General features: G+C 39.4%; 1 protein-coding gene across 2 annotated transcripts; it reads left to right on the top strand.

Moving 5' to 3' along the window:
* Positions 1-5,405: 5,405 nt before the first annotated feature.
* On the top strand, positions 5,406-18,908 carry BRD7 (bromodomain containing 7; the record flags this gene model as incomplete). Of its 2 annotated transcripts, none has more annotated exons than XM_079541462.1 (17): positions 5,406-5,454; positions 5,717-5,925; positions 6,994-7,123; positions 7,496-7,553; positions 8,774-8,918; positions 9,707-9,817; positions 10,159-10,343; positions 11,217-11,340; positions 11,936-12,011; positions 12,830-12,937; positions 13,466-13,598; positions 14,350-14,461; positions 15,588-15,638; positions 16,587-16,698; positions 16,860-17,003; positions 17,661-17,804; positions 18,709-18,908. In XM_079541462.1, the coding sequence occupies 17 exons, from the start codon at positions 5,406-5,408 to the stop codon at positions 18,771-18,773; spliced, it is 1,956 nt and encodes a 651-aa protein (XP_079397588.1). In that variant the 3' UTR covers positions 18,774-18,908. The 2 variants fall into 2 exon arrangements, with proteins under 2 accessions (XP_079397588.1, XP_079397587.1); XM_079541461.1 differs by having other exon boundaries at positions 15,588-15,644.
* Between the last annotated feature and the right edge of the window lie 3,418 nt (positions 18,909-22,326).

The following is a 22,326-nucleotide window of genomic DNA, read 5'->3' as shown; positions in this document are numbered from 1 at the left end:
AAAAATCCTATGAGAAGCACCCTTATTGTTGTTTTCATGGTTTAAATTAACAGAAAGAATAAACAAAACATTGATTGTGATCAGATGACAAAATTAGGAGAAGTACTTCAAGCAGCAACATGAATACCCTGTGGGAATAAATCATAAACATGTACATCCACCTGTATCTCCGAGCGAATCCCTCATGCGGGCTGACAAGGCCATTTTGAATTGATCACATCCAGTTCTTGTCAGACAATCATGCACAAACACTTGGCATAACAACCTTAATAAGCAATGACAAGGAATTTGTGTCTATCCAAACAGACCACATCTGAGCAGTTACATGATAAAACCCTTTAACTCCTTCCCCCGCTCTCTGGACCAAATTCTTTATTTAGTGTTTTAAAGGCGATTTTTACAAAAATTGATCATTTACTGGTCATTCACTGCAGTCCTTTTGGCAAACTCTCTCCATAATAGAGCAGCGTAATAAGAAGCATAAAAAGGGAGTAGTGGAATCACATTCCTCTCAGCAACTGCATCCATATTCCCTCCCATATCACATCACACTAATTATTGTTAAAGAATTTGGAATAACTAAAATTTGTACAGCGATCCAGTGCATCAGCCTAGTCAGAAAACATCTCTCCTGGTTTTCATTTCATTTCAGCTATTCTCAACTTCCAATCCCAGCCCAACTTCTTAAAAGGATCTGCATCCTACTGCATGGAACAGATTGAGATATGTGTGTACATATATGTGTGTTTATTATTATTTTAAGGAATTTAAACACAGCAAAAGTTAGGGAGCATTAATAGCGATGACTACTTTACATTCCCACTTCACTGCCTATACCAAAAATTTTAAGTAAAAACTTAGGAAAATAATGAAGCCTTAAATATTTATGAAGTTGTAAAACCAAGGGAAACAGAAGCATTTAATAAAAGAAACATCCATGTCTTGCTACAGAACATCATAACAGTCTAGTGAAAATGCAAAAAGAGCCATCAGCTGTTCCAAGAGCCATATTCAGAGAACAGAGAAACGCCTTGAAAGAAGTGGTTCATTTCTGCTCAAGGCTGCAGAGCACTGCACCTCTCTGTACCAGTGTGCCTGTGTTTCAGAGCTGTCGCTGCTGCAGGTGGGTGTGCTTGCAGTCACACTGCGCACACTGTTGGCACCCCTTAGTCCTGCTCTCACCACAGCTTGCTGTTTGAGGTATCTCCCCAAGCAGTTCCATGGCACAGCTTCTCCCCAGCTTCTGTCACACACAAAACACAGAGCTGAAGAGAAGCTGCTGCACCTGTGAGAGATGCCCAGCCCGCAGCAGATGAAAACCAAGGCTTTTACTGGGAGACATACACCATGGGGGCTGCAGATGTGGTCATCTCCATTTTTAAATTTTAGCTTTTCCACTGTGAACCTTTTCAGGATTCCTGAACTAGGAAACAGAACACCAGTAAGTTGAATGCAGGCACCTTCAGAGAAAGCTGAGCTAAAACCACAACTGACCCTAGCAAATGTACTTACTAGGCTTGCAATTAAAGGTCTTAAAAAGTGACTGCTCATAGTAATACCACGTACTGGGTTTAATCAGATAACCACTACTGCTTTAATAAGCAAATAAACATGTCTATGTGTACATTCCACTAACTTTGACATGACTGGTTCATTTTCCTTTGCATATTACACCACCATGTGGCCTAATGCTCTTCATATTTTCTTCTATCTACCATGTTTCCTCTAGAGATACCAGTACAAAAAACAAAATAAAATTAAAAAGCTGAATCGCTACGTAAGATAAATGAACTAACCAGAGCATTACCTGAGAGATCCTGCTAGATACTTGTAGCAATTTTTCTCCTATTATAGCTTATAAATTCAAATTTAATACAAGTGTAAATTTGATTATCATTTTTCCCTCTCAGCATCAACTTAAAACTTATTAGAAAGAGGATCATCTTCACCTTTGTCTGGGTAACACATGTGCCTCTGCCAGTGACACCTCTGCTCCCTAAGTAAACTACCTGCTGCAACTGCTGAGGCAGCCTCCAGTTCCAACTAGTTTGCTATTCAGGCTTCTCTGTATTTTTGCTCCAAATCCTTTGAAATCCATATGACCAGGGAGCAGTGCAGATGAGGGATACATGGTCCACTCACCCCCACTCATGAAGGAAGCCAGGTTGATCTAGTTGAATCCTGTTTAATTTTCCCAACCAATGCAGCAATGCCAGCCAACAACTAAGGTCATAAATGTTTAAATTTCATGCAATCTCATGCACGTCTAGCAAAAATTTTGCTATTTAGGTTCCAAGTTATGCAACAAGGTATTCTTCCAGGAGCATAAAATCACTTAAAAAGAAATGTATTAAAACAAGTCCCCAGGGGAGTTGGGCAAGATCACAGGAAGAATACTTAGAAAACAGACTTTTGCAAATACTTTTGCAGAAGTCTAACAGCACGATCAATACACAGCTCTGGAAAATAGGTAACCTTCCCTAATTACAAATGAATAAGAACCTCGTTGTAATGATTATTACAGCCTTAAGAATCCTGGCTAGAAAGATATTTGCTTGTTACTGTGAGTAAATGACTTGGGATTACTTTTCGTAGAAACGAGTGTTCTTTCTCTGCCATTCAGCCATAACAATTTGAAACAGCAGAGCAGCACATTCAGGAAGCATTACAAACACCAGACATTCAGAATGTACACTGCATGCCAAATCAGGTCCAAATCGTAATGCCTAGAATATATGTACTAGAACTATGTCACAGAACTATGAAATAGAATCCAATAGATGAATTCTTCAGTTAGAGAGTTGGATTTCCAAACAAATCATCAGACTTTATGATATAGATTTATATATATATAGATTTATATATATAGATCTATATAGTCTATAGATTTAGACTATTCGAATATTTGACTTCTAAGATTCTAGGGAATCCTCCAAGTCTTTGTCCCGAATAATAGTATATAATAAGTTTTGTTTTAATTGAAGTTTAAAGTTACAGGTAAGTACAAATTCCAGCAGATGTGAATTTGGCAAAACGTTAAACAGTGTTAGACTTGCAGTAAGTCTGAAAGAATATTTCATCTTCTGAAGTTTGTAGCTCTGTTCACACTGACTGCTCTTCTGTGAAGGCACAAGACACTCATTGTACCAGCAAGGCATTAGCTATCTTGGGTCAACTTTGGAAACTACCAGTTTGTTTGTTTGTTCATTTTTTACTGAGTGAAGGTGTACTTTGGGAACAATGTGATTTGTTGTTGGAAAAATACCATCTCATTTGAAAATCTATTGCTAGAAAATAGGAGACCGCATTATATCTTTCTCCTTTATGGCAACATAACAAACTACTACTGAAACACTTAAATGTTCCAAGTTGCATCCAGCCTCTGTGCTGATTTAAAGGACATTCAGTACTTCTATCTTTGCCCTTTGCACCACTGAGTCCCCCTGAAATTGCAAGGGCTTCCCCTGATCAGGGCTGGGAAGACATCATGTATTGGAAGAGGATGCAGGGATTTTCAGCCTTCCTCTGGTCCTACAGGTAAGAGCAGAGCCAGCTGAGTAGGCAGAAATGCGTATACACTCAGTTCTTAAGGAAGTGACAAAGCCCAACAGCAATACTTGAACAGTGCACAGAAAAGCAGAATCTTTTCTTTACAAGCTTCTGACAGTTGAGCTGTACTTTGAAGGGCTACATTCGTATTTTTGAGGGGAAAGAAACACATATCTTTCAAACGGAAAGACAAGCTAGAGCAAAGGAGAGCATGGTGTAAATGGTGTATATTCTAGAAACAAGTGCCTCTACTACCAGTTAAAAAAATGTATCTTTCTCTGATCCAGGAGATGCTACCGAATGAGACACCTGGAAAAGGCAGCTGTCAGTGCTGGCACTATCTCACCTTACTCCTGAGCATATAGCTCTTTCAAATATTGTTAGATTCAGAGTAAGATTAGTCAGTAAATTTCAGAAAAGAAATTGAACAAATAGTTTCGCCATACACACTTAAAAGAAAAAAGCTTAGAAAGTCTGCCAGTCTTCTTGTGGGAACAGAGGATATAGCAACTTTTTTTCATTATATGAAACATGTCCTTTAAACATTTACACTGTAGTTTCTACATGTGGCCACATCCCAAGCAAAAGCCCTCTGCATCTCACCAAAGCACGCTTAAGAGCATTAGCTGCACGTGTGATGAGAGTACTAGAGGACCCAGATGTAAATTAGAAAATCAACTGTGTGTGTTACAGATGAATTTCAAACTACCGGAATGAGATTAAGCAGGAGAGCTGCGGTTTGTTCCAGAGCACCCCAAGCCCTGGGAGCACCGCACCAAACGGCAGCAGAGCTCACCAGGAGAGCACACAGCATCACATCTCATCGCGTTCCCAGCCACGGACCATGGACACGTTCCTCAAACCTTAAAAATCAGCTTTATGAAGATGTATAGATATGTGTTCCTAATTAACATCTAATTGTTACTTTCTTCGGCTATAGAATATCACAAGCATTTCAACAAATCCAGGGAGTACTCACAGCATCATTGGGTGGGATTAAAACTACAGCTTCTCCTGAGATGGATGCAATCCCTTCCTGCACTCAGCTCCACATGGCGGCGTTTCACGAGGCCTCACGAAGCCGGGCCGGGCAGAAACAGCCGCCGGGGCAGCGCTGCTGAAACAGTAACGACCGCTAACTTTAAGAGAGCTCCTAGGAGGCCTTCATTTGTACCTAAAGCGCAGTTATTTGTAACTTGTGACGGACAACACAGGTGCGTTCCCCGTGAACGTGCAACCGAGGAGCAAAGCGCTGCCCCGCCGCTGTGAGGCGCTGCAGGGAGCCCCGTCCCGCCGCTGGCTCCGCAGGGGTGGTTTGCAGGAGCAGCGGGGCTGAATCCCGCCGTCTGCCTGGAGTGGTGCGGTATCCCAGAGACAGGAGGGACGGCACCGGGCGGACACGGCCAGCGGAGCGGGCGGTGGCTCCGGGCAGGATTTGCAGCCCGCGTTTGGGCGCGGCGGGATGTGGAGAGGCGCTGTGAGGAGAGGCGCGCGCGCCAGGCGTGCTGTGAGGAAAGGCGCTGTGAAGAGAAGCGCGCCCACGCGACCGTGAACAGAAGGGAGGGCAATGGAGGCTGAGACGGCTCTGCAGAAGCAGCACCGCCGTGGCACGAGGCCGGGCAGGCAGAGCCGCCCGGAACAAACACCGCCCGACCACGCGGCACGGCCCCGCCGCTCGGCTGCCACCACCCGCTTCTACGCCTGCGCCAGCGCCAGGATTTGCAGGAGCACCGCCGAGCCGCCGGGGGGCGCTGCAGGGCCGCGGCTCCCCGCGCCGCCGCTCGTGCCGGGTGCGCGCGGCGCCGCTGCTCGGCGGGGCCGGTATCCGCCCCGGCAGCGCGGTCTATCGGGCCGCCATGGGGAAGAAACACAAGAAGCACAAGTCGGACAAGCACCCCTACGAGGGTGGGTGGGGAAAGGGGTCGCGAAGCGGGCGCCGAGCCTCGGGCCTGCCGGCCGGGCCCAGCTCAAAGGCAGAGGGAAGCCGGGGCCGGGCGGAGAGCCGCGGCCGGGCCTGGGCACCCGCGGCCGGGCAGGGAGGGGAGAAACGGCGTGGGGAGGGCCGGGGTTACGGGTCTGCGGGGCGGGGGCGGCGGAGGGACGGCCGGGGTGCGGGGGAACGCGTTGTCCGCGCCGCTCGACGCCTCGTTTCTCTGCTGCGTTAAAGAGTACGTAGAGAAGCCGCTGAAGCTGGTGCTGAAAGTTGGAGGGAACGAAGTTGCCGAACTGTCCACTGGAAGCGCGGGGCTTGATTCCAGTCTGTATGAGGACAAATCCGAGCATGAAAAGCACAAGGACAGAAAAAGGAAAAAGAGGAAGAAGGGAGAAAAACAAGTTCCTGGAGAAGAGAAGGAGAAAAGAAAGAGAAAAGTTAAGGTATGCATTCGTGCTTTTGTGTATTAGCAAAAAAAAAAAACAAACAACACCGCCATAGAAAAATACCTTCAACTTTGCCTGCCCCTGTTACCAGACAGAGAGCAGGTATGCCTGCCTGTAACTTGTGTCCTTAATCAGAGAATGGTTTTGGTTGGAAGGGACCTTAAAGATCATTTAGTTCCAACCCCTCACCGCCCTCTGAGTGAATACTCTTTTCCTAACATCTCTCCTAAATCTCCCCTCTTTTAGTTTAAAACCATTCCCTCCCCTTGTCGCTATCAGACCGTGTAAAAAGTCGGTTCCCCTCCTGCTTGTTAGCTCCTTTCAAGTACTGGAAGGCTACAATGCGATCTTCCTGGAGCCTTATCTAAGCTAAACAAGGGCAGCTCCCTCAGCCTTTCTTCACAGGAGATGTGCTCCAGCCCTCTGATTGCCTTCTTACGCTGCAATGTGTTCAGACTCTGTTGGTTTTGCCAGTTCCTTTGTTTCATGTTTTCTAGGTGTGAAAACTCATTTCAAATACTGGCTAGTGTAAACATACAGAAAGTTAAAAGCAGAAATAAACGCTGTGTCTAAATAAATCGATTTATATCAAATAGAATTAAGACATCACTGGTTCTTAATTAAGAAGAAAATGTAATTCCCTTCTTTATCTGATCCGTATTTATAACACATTTCTGTGAAGGAAATGGTTACAATCTCATTTTATACTTTCTACCTCTCTCTTACTAATTTTTGTATAAACTTCAAAATCATCCCAGAGGTATCAGTGGAGGCAATTCTCTGTGTGGAGGCATTCCTGTCATGCTGTAAAGCTGTCTGTCATGTTTAAAAAATAAACACTCAATGATAGATTGCATTGTATGCTGAATTTTTGTATTGACCAGTAGATGGAGACAGTACATAAAAAATGCAGGGTTTCTGAAGCCTTATAAACATGGTGTGCTTTTTTGTGGTTTGTTTTGTTTTCATTGTGCAAGGTTGTTTTGAAAAATCTGGAGTGTTACGTGCAGTCATAACGCTGGTTTTGCAGGTCCTGAGGTTTTATAGCAATTTTTCTCCTTCTAGGAGGATAAAAGGAAACGCGATCGAGAACACCCAGACAGTGAGGGAGAGCAGGAACTGAAATGTCAGACCCCTATCAGATTGGAATTATCACCAGAGAAACCATTAACGAGTACTTTATCAAAACAGGAAGGTAGAAAAAAAAATCTTCAGTGAATTCTAATTTTCTTCTACTGGCTTCCTTTTTATTTTTGTTTGTTAACAAATATCTTGATATTTTTTGTCATCCCCATGTTCTTCTCCAGTTCCTAAAAGTATTGAAACTGTTACCATATATTTGTTTTGAAAAAGTAGTATCTACTGCCCCTGTCAGTATGTGCAGAATGTTGAGGCCAATGAGAAAAGTATACCTACGTATCCTGTTTTTTACCACTGTATTTGTTTACGCTGAATTCTCAAGTAAGATCAGTTTTGTGTGGTTGATGACTAATATCTTGGAAGTTCAGTATCACTTGCAGTCAGTTCCATTTCATATCCTTCCTATCCACAATTCTTTTTGGTCTAGAGGTGGAGCAGACACCGCTTCAGGAAGCTCTGAATCAACTCATGAGACAGCTACAAAGGTAAGTGTCCATGCTACAGGCTTTCAGAGCTGCAAAATGAATTTAATGTACATTAAGGGAAAAGGCCTATAAAAAGTTTAGTTCAAATACTACTGGATAAAACATATCGTATTACTGGAAAGTTAGGTATATTTTCTATATAAGAACTTTTTTTCCCTGTGAGATTGGAATAAAGTTACCAAAACTGTAATTTCATTTATTTACCTTGAGTTCTCCAATTTTTACTATAAAAAGGAAGTATGTGCTTCATAAATGTAGATCATGTGTTATTAACCAAATATATTTTGACTAAAATAATCAGATTTGCAGAAGCAGTTCCTTCAAGCAAGCTCTGGTTCAAGGTATTCCTTCTTAAAGTCAAGAATTAGTGTACGTCTTACAGTGGTTGAAAGACCTTTGTCTTACTTTACCAGATGAAGCTCAAAATGTTGTTTGGGAGGCATCTGCTTGATAGCAGATTGGGAAACTGACAGCATACTATCAAAATGTTTGTCTACACACACTTTGCAGCTAGGAGTGGAAATCCATACTAAGCCACAGGAAAAGGCCTGAAACAGCAGTGGTTTCACCAGCATGTAGTAACAGTGAGGAATTCAGCCACATTGGTGTGGGAGGCCAGTCTGAAACTACAGTGTTCAGGGGAAAGGGAAAAAGAAAATAAAAATCAACAGTTCTGGAAGAGAAATTCACACCAAGTTATCAATCTAGCTTTATCCCAAGGAGAGAATATCAGGGAATGTTTAATTTTAAATAAGCTGTTAAAGTTGTGTAAGCTGAAAGTGAACATAACTCTGAATACATGTTCTATTGTAGCTTTTATTCCCTTCGATTAATTTCAGAGTAAGCAAGCTAGTTAATGAATGACAAGTATGCATTGTTATCACATTAATTCCCTTTGTTTTATGTTGACCTAATTTTAACTTAAAAAAATGTGAAGAGAAAAACCTCAAAAGCATGTTATTTGTATTTTTCTTTTTAATCTTCTTGGGGATAGTTACCAAAATGTAGAACTAACTTCTATGGTATTTTTGTGGCACTTTTCTGGTATCAGGGTTTGCTTTCCAGCCTTCAGAAGTGAAAGACTGCTGACAAAAGCCGTTTCTGGCTTCATGTTTTTGATTCTTTTTCAACTTAGTCTGTTCCTTTCTATTTAACTCTGAGCTCAATATGTTTTTTGTTATAAAGTTGAAACATAAAAATGTCCTTTCATATCTTAACAGAAAGGATCCAAGTTCTTTCTTTTCATTTCCTGTGACTGATTTTATTGCCCCTGGCTACTCCATGATCATTAAAAATCCAATGGATTTTAGTACTATGAAAGAGAAGATCAAGAACAATGGGTACCAGTCCATAGAAGAATTAAAGGTAATTCTATGAATTTCTCTGTGACTACAGAGATGGATTGTGTGCAGTGTATTTGTGCTCTACAATTTTAGGATAATGTGAAGTTGCCAAAAAGAACCAGTACTTGTGCCTGAGGAAATGTTTCTTACTGACTTATTTGTGAGCAGCTAAGCTGTGGAAGAGAAGAGGAAGCATACCTCTGGTTTGTAAATATGTATTTCAAGATGACACAGATGTCTTCATTTCTTACGCAGGATGTATATCAGCTTGTCCGTCAGTGTGTCAGTTCAGATCTTTACTTGAATGAAAACATTAGCATTTGTAGCAGACCTCCCCGAAAAACAAGGAGTTGGGTTAATTTGCCTGTCAGTTACTTCATCATTGGCATCCTGTCACCTCAGTGCTAGCTGCTCAGCTTATCTAGGGATGTAGAACCACAAGTAGCAGAGGCCAGACTAGCTCAGTCCTGTTCACAGCAGGCACTTAACCCTGTGCTGTAGTGTCTGGTGGATCAAAGGCCCTGAAAGTATTGTGTGTGCAGTGGTTGGGGGGGGGGGGGGGAAATTGGGGTCATGCTTTCAAATACTACTTTGTAAAACAGTGACTGAAGATGCTTATATGTTCTTGTACAATTTTATGCAGTAAAGGGATATAGGCAAGGAAACTGGCCTATTATTAGACATCATAAGTTCACTGGTTTTTTCTTTGAAGTTCTTTTTCGCTAAAGCTCTAGATGCACCATTTGCAACAAGGATTATAATACAGCATACTGTAAAACTTTAACTTTCATTCCAAAATCGTTTATACAGGATAACTTCAAATTGATGTGTACTAATGCAATGACATACAACAAACCAGACACCATTTACTACAAAGCTGCAAAAAAACTGCTGCACTCAGGGATGAAGATACTTAGCCAGGTAATAAATGATTACAAAACAAAATATTGAAGAAAAAAAAAAAGCTGCTTTGACAGAGTCGTATCACAGAATTGTAGGGTTTGGAAGGGATCACTGAGTCCAACTCCCCTAAAGCAGACTCCCTACAGCATGCTGCACAGGTAGGCATCCAGATGGGTCTTGAATATCTCCAGAGAAGGAGATATTACCAGATAACGTATTTGCATTTAATATTTGATTTTTCTAAATTGCCTTTACACTTGCAAGCATAAGAAAGAACTAAAGTTAAATTGCTCTTTGTGGTTAAGTTAGGAAAAGATTAATGTAAGCAGGAAACAGAAGGATTCTATTGTGTTTTTTAGGAGAGGATTCAGAGCCTGAAACAAAGTATAGAATTCATGGCTGATCTGCAGAAGACGAGGAAACAGAAGGACAAGGTAGAACTGCAGCTAAGTGGAGAAGATGAAAGTGGTTCTGGAAAAGACAAAGGAGAACCTGTGGATGGCGATACCAAAGCTTTCAAAACACCTAACAAGGAACACAAAAAGTGAAGTATTGTCTCATTCATGTTTAGAAGATGCACTCCTGTAATGCCACTGAAATAAGCTGACTTACTGGGGACTTGGAGGTGTGGTTTTCTCTGGTACTGGGTATACTCTAACAGTCCTTCATCTCAAGGGAATAACATTTATGTAAAGTCAAAATACCAAAAAAAGTATACTTGGAAGTCTTTTATATGATATCATCATGTTTCATGGGGATAATCTTTTACTGCTCAACAACTCTATTTCAGTTATTTTCTGTTATTATTAACAGTTATTTTAGTTTTAGTGTCTGTTTCATGTAAATAGTACTGTTTTGAAGAAAACTTGCAAACATGACCTTTTAAGTATCTCCTCACAAATAACTTCAGCCAATTTCAAGTTCCAATTAACTATTTTTTTGCATAATACTTACAAATGTGTAGCTACGGAATATTTACTTTCTAATTAAATTTTAATGTCTAGAAACATTCCTTTCTAATGTTCAGAAAAACTAGGGACTTCATTTTCCTAGTTTTGAAAGTATAAGTACTAAAATACAGAGTATGAAACATTTAATTTTTACCAAAAACATCCTTGTTTGTTTTGTCAGAGCAATGATATAAATTTTGACATGCCAAACTGTATGGTTGAACTAAGCTAAACAGATACTTTTACAATAACTATCATAAAAAAATGCATTCATGGGTTTAAGACTCTGTCCCATTTTTACCTTCTTTATTAAATAGTCCTATTAAATGCATCTTTTTTTTTAACTGGGGGGGAAGCTGTCTACAAAAGCAGTTTGCAAAAAGAAATTATCCACTGCCCTGTTCCTGATACTTAGCCATTTGTGTCTGTTACAGCTATTAACTAAGATATATTGGTTTTATTTATAGGAAGGACAAAGATCTACTTGAAGACAAATTAAGAATCAATAGCTTGGAGAGGGAACAAGAGCAGATTGATCGTATTGTTAGAGAATCTGGAGGAAAGTTAACAAGACGACTTGCAAACAGCCAGGTAAATCACTTTTTCCTGAACTGGGCTTAGGTAGCATCACTGAATCTCAAGGCATGCTCTTACTGCAGTTTATATCATTTTACACACGACTGGTAATGTCAGTGTAAAGGCAGGAGGCAGGAAGAGTGGCAGTCGAATGCATGCTGAATGTCATCAGCAGAGCAAGTTCATCTTACGTTTTCAGAATTCTTAGATAAAGTAATAGAGGAGGATGAATGCTAGGGATTTCAAGAAAAAAAGTCCTGTGTTTGAAGCAGCCACATATCTGAGCAAAGGAGAAGGAATCCAGTTTGGTAACACTGGGCCCGTTTCTACCAAGTATGAGTTACATATCTTATTACTCATCTTTTATAGAAATGTTATTATTTATTGTAACTTCTTTATCCCTTGTGCCTGGATCAGTAACTGTTATCCAGTGAAAGGCTTTTTTACAAAAAAAAAAAAGCAGTATTCACTGATCTATTCACTTCTAAGTCTGACTGATCTTTCCAAATCCATTTTAATTTCTATGGATAAGGCAACTTTCATTAGCTGTTTCTATAAATTTAAGGACTGTGAATTTCGTCAGGTGACATAAATTGTAATTTTATTTCAGTGTGCATTTGAAAGAAGAAAGCCAGATGGCACAACAACTCTGGGTCTTCTTAACCCAGTTGATCTTACTGCAGGAGGTAAGTTTGCACGGTTCAGGTAACAAATCACTTACACCAAAGTGTTCTGCTGCTTTTTTTCCTGCTGGTGTAGATGGGCAAATGCCAATAGTTCTTAATAGTCTGATAATCTGAATTTAAAAAGCTGCAGCTGGTGGAGGCAATTGGGGCTGCATTGAGGAGCAGCAAGAGGGAACCATCAGTGGCCAATCCTCTTCCATTTTGCATGAGTTGTTTGTGGGAAATGCAACAGAGCTTTTGCTATGAGAGAAGGAACTACCAGCCATGTTAGGGTACACTTAATTCCTGGACTCTCTATAAGTCAGGATCAAGAACAGAGTGCAGTCTGTTGACCCAGAGGATCACAGACTCCCCAGAACTGGGAATTGTCCAAGTTCCAAATGACTTTGTCTCATCACTGCCATCTTTGTGGTGTCATTAGATAGAATGCAGGTGCTCAATCATTTAACTGTCACCTTACTGCAGAATTGAGCTGACTGTCTACATGAGACAGAAACTATTCTGAAAACTTCTCAATTCCTCTTATTTATGCAGTAGGAAACCTCAGCAAGACAGTGCAGCTTTTGTTAGGGGAGACAGGAAGGAAGAAAACTAATCCTTAGCCAGTGTTGCCACTTAACCAGTGCATTATTGTGGGTTTGAATTCATATTTAAACTACGTGTAGTCTTTAATATGAAGCAATTGAAGAACAATGCTCTGAGTTGTAGCCAGAAATTTCAGACTAAACAGGATGCAAATATTAAATAAGCTTGGACATCTTCTTGTGTCACTTAACAGTGCCTTATTAGTCTTGTATTTTGATTGTATGCTATTGTAGAACCAGGTTACTGCCCTGTAAAGCTGGGTATGACAGCAGGAAGACTTCAGTCAGGAGTTAATACATTACAAGGGTTCAAAGAAGATAAAAGAAACAAGGTTACTCCAGGCAAGTGCTGATTGATTGATTTATTTTTGAAACACTATAAATCCTCCTTGTTATATAAACAAAATATGTTGATCTCATTACTAGTATTCAGTTTGCATGTGTTTATGACACATCTGAAGAGCACATCACAAAATCTAGCTTAATTTACACATACAAAAGGGGAAGCGTATTCAATAGAAGATTGATCTAGAATGAGAAGGGAAACAATGCCAGAGAGATACAGGGGTTTCTGCTGGCTTTGAAGGAGCATAGTGGGAAACCTGAGAACTGGTTATGCCCAGACTGAATTTTCATATTGGGTTAAGGCATACAATACTGTTAATAGAACATTATAAATAAATATGCATTTAAAATATGCATTATTAAAAATTTTTGCAGGGTGGAAGGATGGTATTCTATGAATATTTGTTTTCTTTTTAAGAAATAACATTCTTAGTTTCTTCTGAGGGATTATTTGACAACCTCATCTCACGTTTATCTAATACGTGCATACCAGAGATAATAATTAGTACTGTTGTTATTCATTAGTGACATACTTGAACTACGGACCCTACAGTTCATATGCTCCGACATATGATTCTACATTTGCCAACATCAGCAAAGAAGATTCTGACTTAATCTATTCAACCTATGGGGAGGACTCTAATCAGGGATCATTCAGGTAATCAGACAGCTAGAGCATGCATTACAGTGGTCATGTATGGAAACAACATGCAACTTGCTGCAGTATGGACTGTGCCTGTGCTGCTGAATGATGTCACTGTGTCCCATGTCTTACAGCTACTGCTTTTTTGTTAAGAAACGTCTAATCCCTAATGTTAAGTGTCTGCGTGTAATGCGATGGAAAGCACAGCAGTGACAGCAGGGTAGCAAAGTCCTAGGCTGTACTAAGTGAGGACTTGCTCAAATACAGCAGCTGTGTGCACAGAAACAAAGAAAAGAATCTGCTTACCTTCAGAAGGCCTCAGGTATACAGAGAGATGCCCTCACCTCCACTGCCAACACTTAAATGAGGTCTAGGAAGGGGTGGATCCTGGCTTCACCCCTTCCAGTCACTCAGGAACATTGCATGCACCTGAGCTCCTGGGTTGGCCCTGCTTCCCACCAGGTGCTCAATCACTGCTTCAGGCAGTGACTTAGAACTTCTGCTATACTGTAGAAGTTTGCTTTCAGTTTAATGCAGTTGCCTGAAGATGCAGATTTTTGTTTTTCAGTTCTTGAATCTGAATGTTTTCCTAGGCTACAACAGCTCTAGGCAATACAAAAAAAAGGCAAGCCAGCTAAATTAAATTCTTTGCTACTTTTTGTGTTTCCCATGCTGTAGGCATTGGTTACCCTTTACCTAACAAAACTTTTTTCTCTTGAATACAGAATACAGAAGTAGTTGTCTTAACTATCTTTTGATCTTCTAGTATTCATGAATTTTTGATGAAATCGCAAGATTATCCTTTCTTAATGGCTGATAGCTTGCTTGATGTTCTAACTAAAGGAGGACATTCAAGATCTCTCAGAGAACTAGAAACGGTAAGGGTGAACTTGTGAGTTTTCTAGTTGTTACTCCTGGTGCACAAGCTACACAGCTAGAAAATGATGACACTGATCCTAGCGAGGGGCTCCCTTTTTAACAGTGAAATTTGAAAGTGCAGACACCTGTCTCCAGCAAATAGGTTTTCTAGAAAGATATTATGATAGTTTGTTAATTAGAGAAATGTGAAAATCAAATATTGTAGATGGAGTCAGAGTCTCATAGCCTTTGTCCAGCTGTTCTATTTGTGCCTATTACAGTTAGTAAGAAAACAGCAGCGCTCAGCTTAGAGACAAGGTGATCACCGTTCTTTGTTTGTTTCCATGAGAAGTTTGCTAGCACCACTGCTTATTTTAATAGAATATTAATTAATTTTCCCCATTAGTTAGTGCAGTGCTTTTAAACTCAAATATGTGCTATGGAAGAATAGTAAAAAACTCGTGAGACTTCAGTATCCACGTGTACCAAACGAGACTGGAATCAAAGGGACTGATTTGATGAGCAAGATATGGGACCAGATTCGTAAATCATCGATTAGTTGTGTCTCTCCAGAAAGTAGTTACCCCTAACTACTGCTTTAGCTTACTCTGACTTGAGTGGACACTCCGGTAATAAACAAATAATAGGTTTTTAGTAACGATTTGTACGTAAGTGAAACTAATTCTGGGAACAGCTCACAGAGCAAAGATCAGAGCTCCAGCCTCCAATTCAGACCTTTGCTTTGCATTACACGTTTATCACTTCTGTTGTACTCAGTTGTGCCATTGGCTTACAGGGTTCGACCACTGTTGTTGCAAATATTAAGAGAAATGCAGTTACGTATTGAAACAATATATTTCAGCCTGATTGTCATGCTGCTTTTTTTTCCCTTTTTCCCACTTGAGGTGATATCACTGGGGAAAGACATGTAGATATTTGCAAAGAGCAGTAAAATGTGTACTATAATATATTTTGGTAAATATTGGTATCTGAAAAAAGCTGTTTAAAAACAGCTGCTTTGTAACTTGGTTTTACAGAGCTTGCATCATTTACCTCAGATTAAAACCACCACATTGTAAGGTTCACTTTGACCTTAAGGAAAAGATTAGTTTTAATGCCTGCTTTAAAAATCCTTTCTGTATTCAGCCCCTAGAGGAAGATGAAGGGCCCCATGAAAGAAGTGATGCATTAAAAGAGGTAAGGGTAAAATTTTTATATCTGTAAGCTGCTCGAAGAAACACGCATCTAACACCTCACTTATCCCAACAGCCAAAACCCCTGCAGCTTGTGAAGCAGCGCTGAAACTTTGCATGTCAGTGTGCTCTGTGTCACTTCTGACAAATGCATGGAGTCATAGAATTGCTCAGGCTGGAAAAGATCTTAAAGATCATTGAGTCTAACCACAACCTAGCCATACAATCCTAACTAATGAACCTCTGCTGAATCAGAGGGCATCTGGAGCACAAGAATATTCCAAAAGTCAGTCTTATGTAAATTTGACTTTGTCAAGAAAACTAGAAAAAAATGCATATATATTTGTGATTGCTTGACCACACACTCGATCTTCTGGGTGGAAGCTGTAGTTGTGCCATTCCCTCTAAAAACCTGATTTAACATAAGTTGGTAATAAGTGTCAAAGACAGTGATACACAGCTCCCTTTGGGATAGTTTCTTAAGGACCTTGTGTCCCTGTAGGCATGCAGTGTAGCATTACAATCATTTCACCCAACAAATTTTGTTCAGAGAGAAAGTGCAGTAGTACAGGGAAAGAGCTGAAGCCTTCATCTCCTGTCAGTTCCCCATTGGTTTTAACTTTTATTGTCAGATTGTTCATCAATTCAGTCTTAGGTGAGCTCATGTTTATAGTCCGATTGTTTTTGCTGCTGTTAGTTTACCACATCGTTTGTGCAGCCCCACTGTTTTTTGGCAGATGCCAATTCCTTCCTGTCTATGAAACATAATAATGGGCTGAGTAGCTAGAGAGCAATGAATGCTTCATATGTTTCATAGGGTATCAGTACTGCTTTTTTTTTTTGGAGCAGACTAATTTTAATTAACTTAGCATTCTGATTTACCCAAAACAACTTTGCTGTTTTGAGGTTGATTTAAATATTATCTATCTGAATTATTACTTGCTCTTTTTAGATTATGGAAATTGATATCGCTGCAAGATTGGATTCTGCTAATAATGACAGACTAACAGCCCTAAAAGCTGTTACAAACTTTGGCATGCCTATAGAAGAGTTTGATTCTGAGGGTAAGTTAGCACAGTACTTACAATTTTGATATGTGTCTTTAACTTCTAATGAAAGGTAGTTGATGTTGTCAATCTCTCTGCACAGTCAGCCTTCGTACGTTTTATATCATAAAGTAAAGGTACCCTCTTTACTTAGTCAAGGACTCTTCTTCTATAAACAGAGGCTGAAATCTTCCAGAGGAAACTTGATGAAACAACAAAGCTTCTGAGAGAACTTCAGGATGCTCAAAATGAACGACTAAGTACAAAACCACCCCCTAATATGATTTGTCTTCTGGGTCCGTCTTACAGAGAGATGCACTTGGGTAAGATAATACTGCTCATTCTTGCATAATTGATGAAGTCCTGACTTATATTAAAGCAGAGGTGTAACAGAGTGGAATCTGTGTCCAGTTTGATGTAGTATGTGAATTTATATTTCATTTTTTGTATGGAAAGCCAGATGAAGGTTTTAAACAATAAGTACAAGTAACTGAGCTATCTTAAAGTTATAGTTTATTTGAGTGCCACGGGGCAGATGATAGCCAAGCACCTCTAACTTCATGATTTTTCCAGTGTCTTTGAACAGATGTTTTGTACATTTTACCAAGTTTTTATTGTAAGGATAGTTTTATTCCAGGTTTGGTCTATTTTTATTATGGCAATTCACAGCAATCATTTATTTAATTATCTGAGCAAAGCCCCCTGCCTCATTGGTTTGTTATACAGGTAATGGAAGCCTTCCATGTTAGGACTATGCAGAAAGGGTGTCAGTTCTGCAAGTAAAACTAAATTGTGCAGTATCAACTGCAGTGTACATGATCTGAAGGAGCCAGCTCACTGAGAAAAGATAAAATGCTTCAGTGTTGGTCCAATTGCATTTGTGTATTTAAACACTGGTTATAAGATGAAAGACTCGTGTCAGCAGTTTTGTGTGTGTTTGTATATGCAGCTTACAAGTACATCCACTTCTCTTTTTTTAGCGGAGAGAGTAACCAACAATCTGAAGGAACTGGCACAACAAGTGACTCCAGGTGACATTGTTAGTACGTATGGAATCCGGAAAGCAATGGGAATTTCAATTCCTTTACCTGATACAGAAGACAGTGGGGTAGATTTGACAGATGGTGAGTATCCAAAACTGTTGGGTAGCATCTAAAACAAAACCACAATCTGCAAATCATTAGAATGGCTTGTGGTACAACTTACCTGGTTTCAGCTTTCAGTTATTCTCCACTTTTAAAAATTGTGTTTAATGGAAAATTTCTGTACTTGGTCTCAGTTCAAAATTAATCTTTTGGATATGTGGAACTTTGGTTCAACTACTCAAAATAGTTATTTTATTATTCATCTTAAAGCTTTGCCAAATTTTAAAGCTTGGCACTCCATTAAATTCTAGTTTTTGCATTTAGAGTGAAGTTACAAGAGAAGAGTTAAAATTACTCACTTGCTGAAATGAGGACATCTTGCTCCCTTTTTGCTTACTTTGGCCAGCTGTAGTGCTTTTCTAGTTGACAGCATCAACTTCGTTTATCTAGCAAGAACCACTGATTGCTGGATTAGGAGTCTGGGCAGTGGAAAATGAGTGCCAGAATCAGATCTCCCCCTTGTGGCAGTGGCTTAATAGGTCATGTAAACTGTGAAAACACACCTAGAATTTGTTTGTACTCAGTTTATAAGGCAGGTAAGAATTCCGTTTCAAGAAAGATAACTCACACAATGAATTCACTCAAGGTGTGGCTTATAAAAGGTTTTAGTTAAGTTATTTAGTAAGAACCAGATTGCTTCAATGAAACTGAGAAATCTTTACAATTACTGAGCAATTTAGTTTCCATAGCAGTGTACTGCAAGAGAGGCCACATAACAAACACAACTGAGAAAAGACTCGTGGGCAAACAGAACACACACTGTTAACTCAGAACTGTCTACACAAATAGCGAGTGTCTGAGAAGTACTGTGCTGTCTGTGCTCTTCTGTCACTGAAAAGTGGTAAACGTGCTAACTGACCTGGTGTCTGTTGTGAACTTTCAGAGTTTCAAGAACCCAAAAAGACTGTCACCATCACTGAAAACGAATGTGGTCCAGTTACAGTCTGAAGCGTCAGTTAAGTTTACAGGTGTTTGTTTGATTCTATTTAAGAACCAGATAAACGTCCTTCAGGTGCATTCACTGGGCATGTGTATATTGTGTGTTAAAGAAACTACTTTTGTTTATTAAATTTTGGAACTGATGATTTTTGAAATTGAGTTGTTTGTATTAGAATTTCTTCTGCTTCAAAAATGCACTTACTATTCATTTGCCATTCTTTATTATTTTATAGGACTTCTGCTGCATTTAAATTCTCTTTCCATTATTGTGTGTCTGGAAAAGTCAGAGCGTATGTGAAAACCAGCCTGTATAGCGTGCAAAGACTCGGCCACAAATTTCCAAATGTGATACATACACTGTGTAGCTGAATCTGACTGAGACAATAATTAGTGTCTGAATGTGAAAGACTCTCTTTTCAAAATAATTCTGCAACAGGCAATGTTGGGTATTTTTGATTGTTGTTACCCTACAACATTTACTCACGTTAAGATTCCATGTTACTTTAGACTTTACAGCAGTGATACGCAGTAGTTCATCTCCATCTGATGAACAGTTTATAACATGTGAAGTGGCATGAAGATGAAATGAAGAGCTAACTTAAAGGTAAAGCAGAATAACAAATTCCACTTAATCTCCAGCCTTATGTCCAACATAATCTTCATAATTCCTTTCCTCTTCTTCCTCCACTATAAAAAGGAACTGCAGAGGTGCTTGTCTGCTTTCTTATTTGTTTGGTTTTTTTTAAACTTACACAATTCTTAAAATTAATTCCTAAAAAGGTTGAACTGTCACCCTGAATACTTCCCCAGTAATTTCAACTGTCGCAGACTGTTTTTATTTTACTAATAAAATAATCACTGGGGTTTTCTTCCACAGCAGTGGCTAATTGTAGCTGATTACCATGATGTTCTCAAGGGAGTGAGTTTTCCATTAATATTTATATTTAAACTTATTTTCGTGCTACAAGAGAAGACAAGATGTAAAGCAACAGTTCCAGCCAAATCATTGTTGGCTCAGTTTTTAGCATCTAATCACCTACCTCACATACCTATCATATAGTGCAGTAGGAGGCCACAGGTGGCAGAAAACAGCACTGAAATTATACTTCAGCTGTTGAATGCAAGTCTCTCAGTATGTATTTTCTACTTGTATGAATTCTCTTAAATATATGTATCAAATTCACTTTGCAACTAAAAAAAGTTTACTAATTCTATAGGGGGTATAAGAAATACAGCTCCTGTTCATGGGTATCACAGAATTGCAGGGGTTGGAAGCAACCTCAAGGGAGCATAGAGTCCAACCCCCTGCTAAAGCAGGCTCCCTACAGCAGGTCGCACAAGGAGGCAAGCAGCCAGGTCCTGAATATCTCCAGAGAAGGAGACTCTACCACCTCTCTGGGCAGCCTGTTCCAGTGCTCCACCACCCTTACCGTAAAGAAGTTCTTCCACATGTCTTTATGGGACTTCCTATCTTCAAGTTTTAGGCCACTGCTCCTTGTCCTATCACTACACAGAACTGAGAAGAGCCTGGGCTCATCCATTTGCTTCCCTTCATAATAACTGCAAAAACAAACAAGTTTCAGGAAGTTGTTTATTTAATAATAAAAACAAAAGTTTGTTCTTTAAAATAGATTGTTAATTCAAAACATTATTAGCTCTTCAGATTAGATACAGTGTCATTTCCATAGTTCAAAAAACAATAACGCTGTAAAGATTTTCTAATAAGATAACTTTCTCAGTCTTAAGTTCACAGTTCTCTTAAGATCAATGAACAGTTGTCTCTTAAATGGAACTTTTTTGTAGTTTAGTAGTTTTCCTAGTATAGTATACAATTTCTATAGTATGCAAATCCATTCCTAACAAGAAGTTAGTCATTTTCAGCTATGAACCCCTGTTTCTTTACATAAATCTGTTACCCAAACTAAAATTCAGTGAGCAGGACACAACGTCCTTTTAAACAAAAGAAAAAAAACCTTACTAGTTCCAGTTCAAAAGCAACAGGTTTCTATAGGTTAAGGTATGCCCAAGCAAGTCACTAGCCTGACAGGCAATACAATGTAAACAAAAGCATTTCAAAATGCTGTTAGTGACAGCCAGTATTTTTCCATAGATAACTTACATCTAAATTCTACTAGTGCTGTGAACTTTAGAGCCAGCTCTAGCTATAGGCATGATGCATTTTTCAAAATATATTAACAAGGCAAATAGCCACCTCACCTAACTACCATATGACATGAAAGACTGCTGAGTCTTTCACACATGCATGGTCCTCATAACACAATAAATAAATATCTCAAAACAAATGCTTGTAGAGCATCTGGTATTACAAACACACATTGTACAAGAGTAGCAAAAGCTCTTTGAGAGTTTATTCTATTACAACACTGACCTGATACTGAGAAGACACCAAGTATGAAGTTTCCATCCTCAGCAGAGTCCATACATGAGCCTGACAACCCCAAACTAAGGTTTTCTAGCCTGCTGTTTTCTGTTGGAGAATTACTACAAACATAGTTTTGACCTACCAATTTGACAGACTGTAAGTACAGTTTTTAAAATCCACAATATTTAGATTTGTTTCTGCCTTGAAACAGTCACTCCATTTCCTAAAGAAATTACACAGTAATTAGAAAGTGGCAGTAATGTATATGACTGCTTGTTAAAATCTTTTCCAGTATAATTTGGTATGAACCCCTCAAATTAGTAGATGCTGCTTTGTTTGTAAAAGAGTAAGGCTTAACAAAGCAGATGTTGCATTTATTAATCACTGTGCTGTTTAGTCAAACTCCATGGGGTTCTAAGGGATAAGGGGAGAACGCATCCTTAGTTAATACACATATTTAGCCACAAGATCTCATCATTAGAAAAAATGGTCATCTCCACCAGCAGAAAATAGATTGATTGTAAGCAGGTAAAGGCTGATTTAGATTTTTGCTTTAACTATTAACACCTTAAAAACTTTACAAACCAACTTACAGCAAGCCAGTTTCTGTGATCGCCTTACCAATGCACTACGCCTACTTTTCAGCATTGAGGCTCTGCTCAAGCATTTCCATTATGAACATGTTTTTCCACATATCCTGCTGTAATCTTCAAAACCAAATTGTTTCATAAACTGCACTGCCTTTAAAAGGAATGTAAATCAGCAAGAAGCCAATCAAGTTGAAGAAACAAAATAGAAAAAAATTAAAAAAGGAAAACTCATCTCAGCTGCAGCTCTGTTTATAGAGTATCTGCTACTGTTTATAATACTATTTCATTAGATCTGTTTTTCTGTTTCCAAATAATTCAAAACAGATTATTTTCTTCTACAAAAACATTCAAGAATGCAGTCAGTATGCAGAATTCCAGCTGGATGTCAGTACTAGAAGCTGGTACCAGAGTGTCTAACCAAGCATTCAGCATAAACTGCACTAGGTATATTTTTTTGAAATTTCAAGCCAGATTTTTAAAGACCATTCTCCTATATGACTGTAAAATACATGCATGCAGGTGTTAAATACAGAGGCGCATAAACACAAGGGGCAACATATATAATGTAAGCACCCCGAACTAGATGAAA

Source organism: Tetrao urogallus (assembly GCF_951394365.1).
Source record: "Tetrao urogallus genome assembly, chromosome: 12".
NCBI lineage: Eukaryota > Metazoa > Chordata > Aves > Galliformes > Phasianidae > Tetrao > Tetrao urogallus.
The sequence above is the reverse complement of the archived record's forward strand: the minus strand, read 5'-3'. Positions and strand labels throughout refer to the sequence as shown.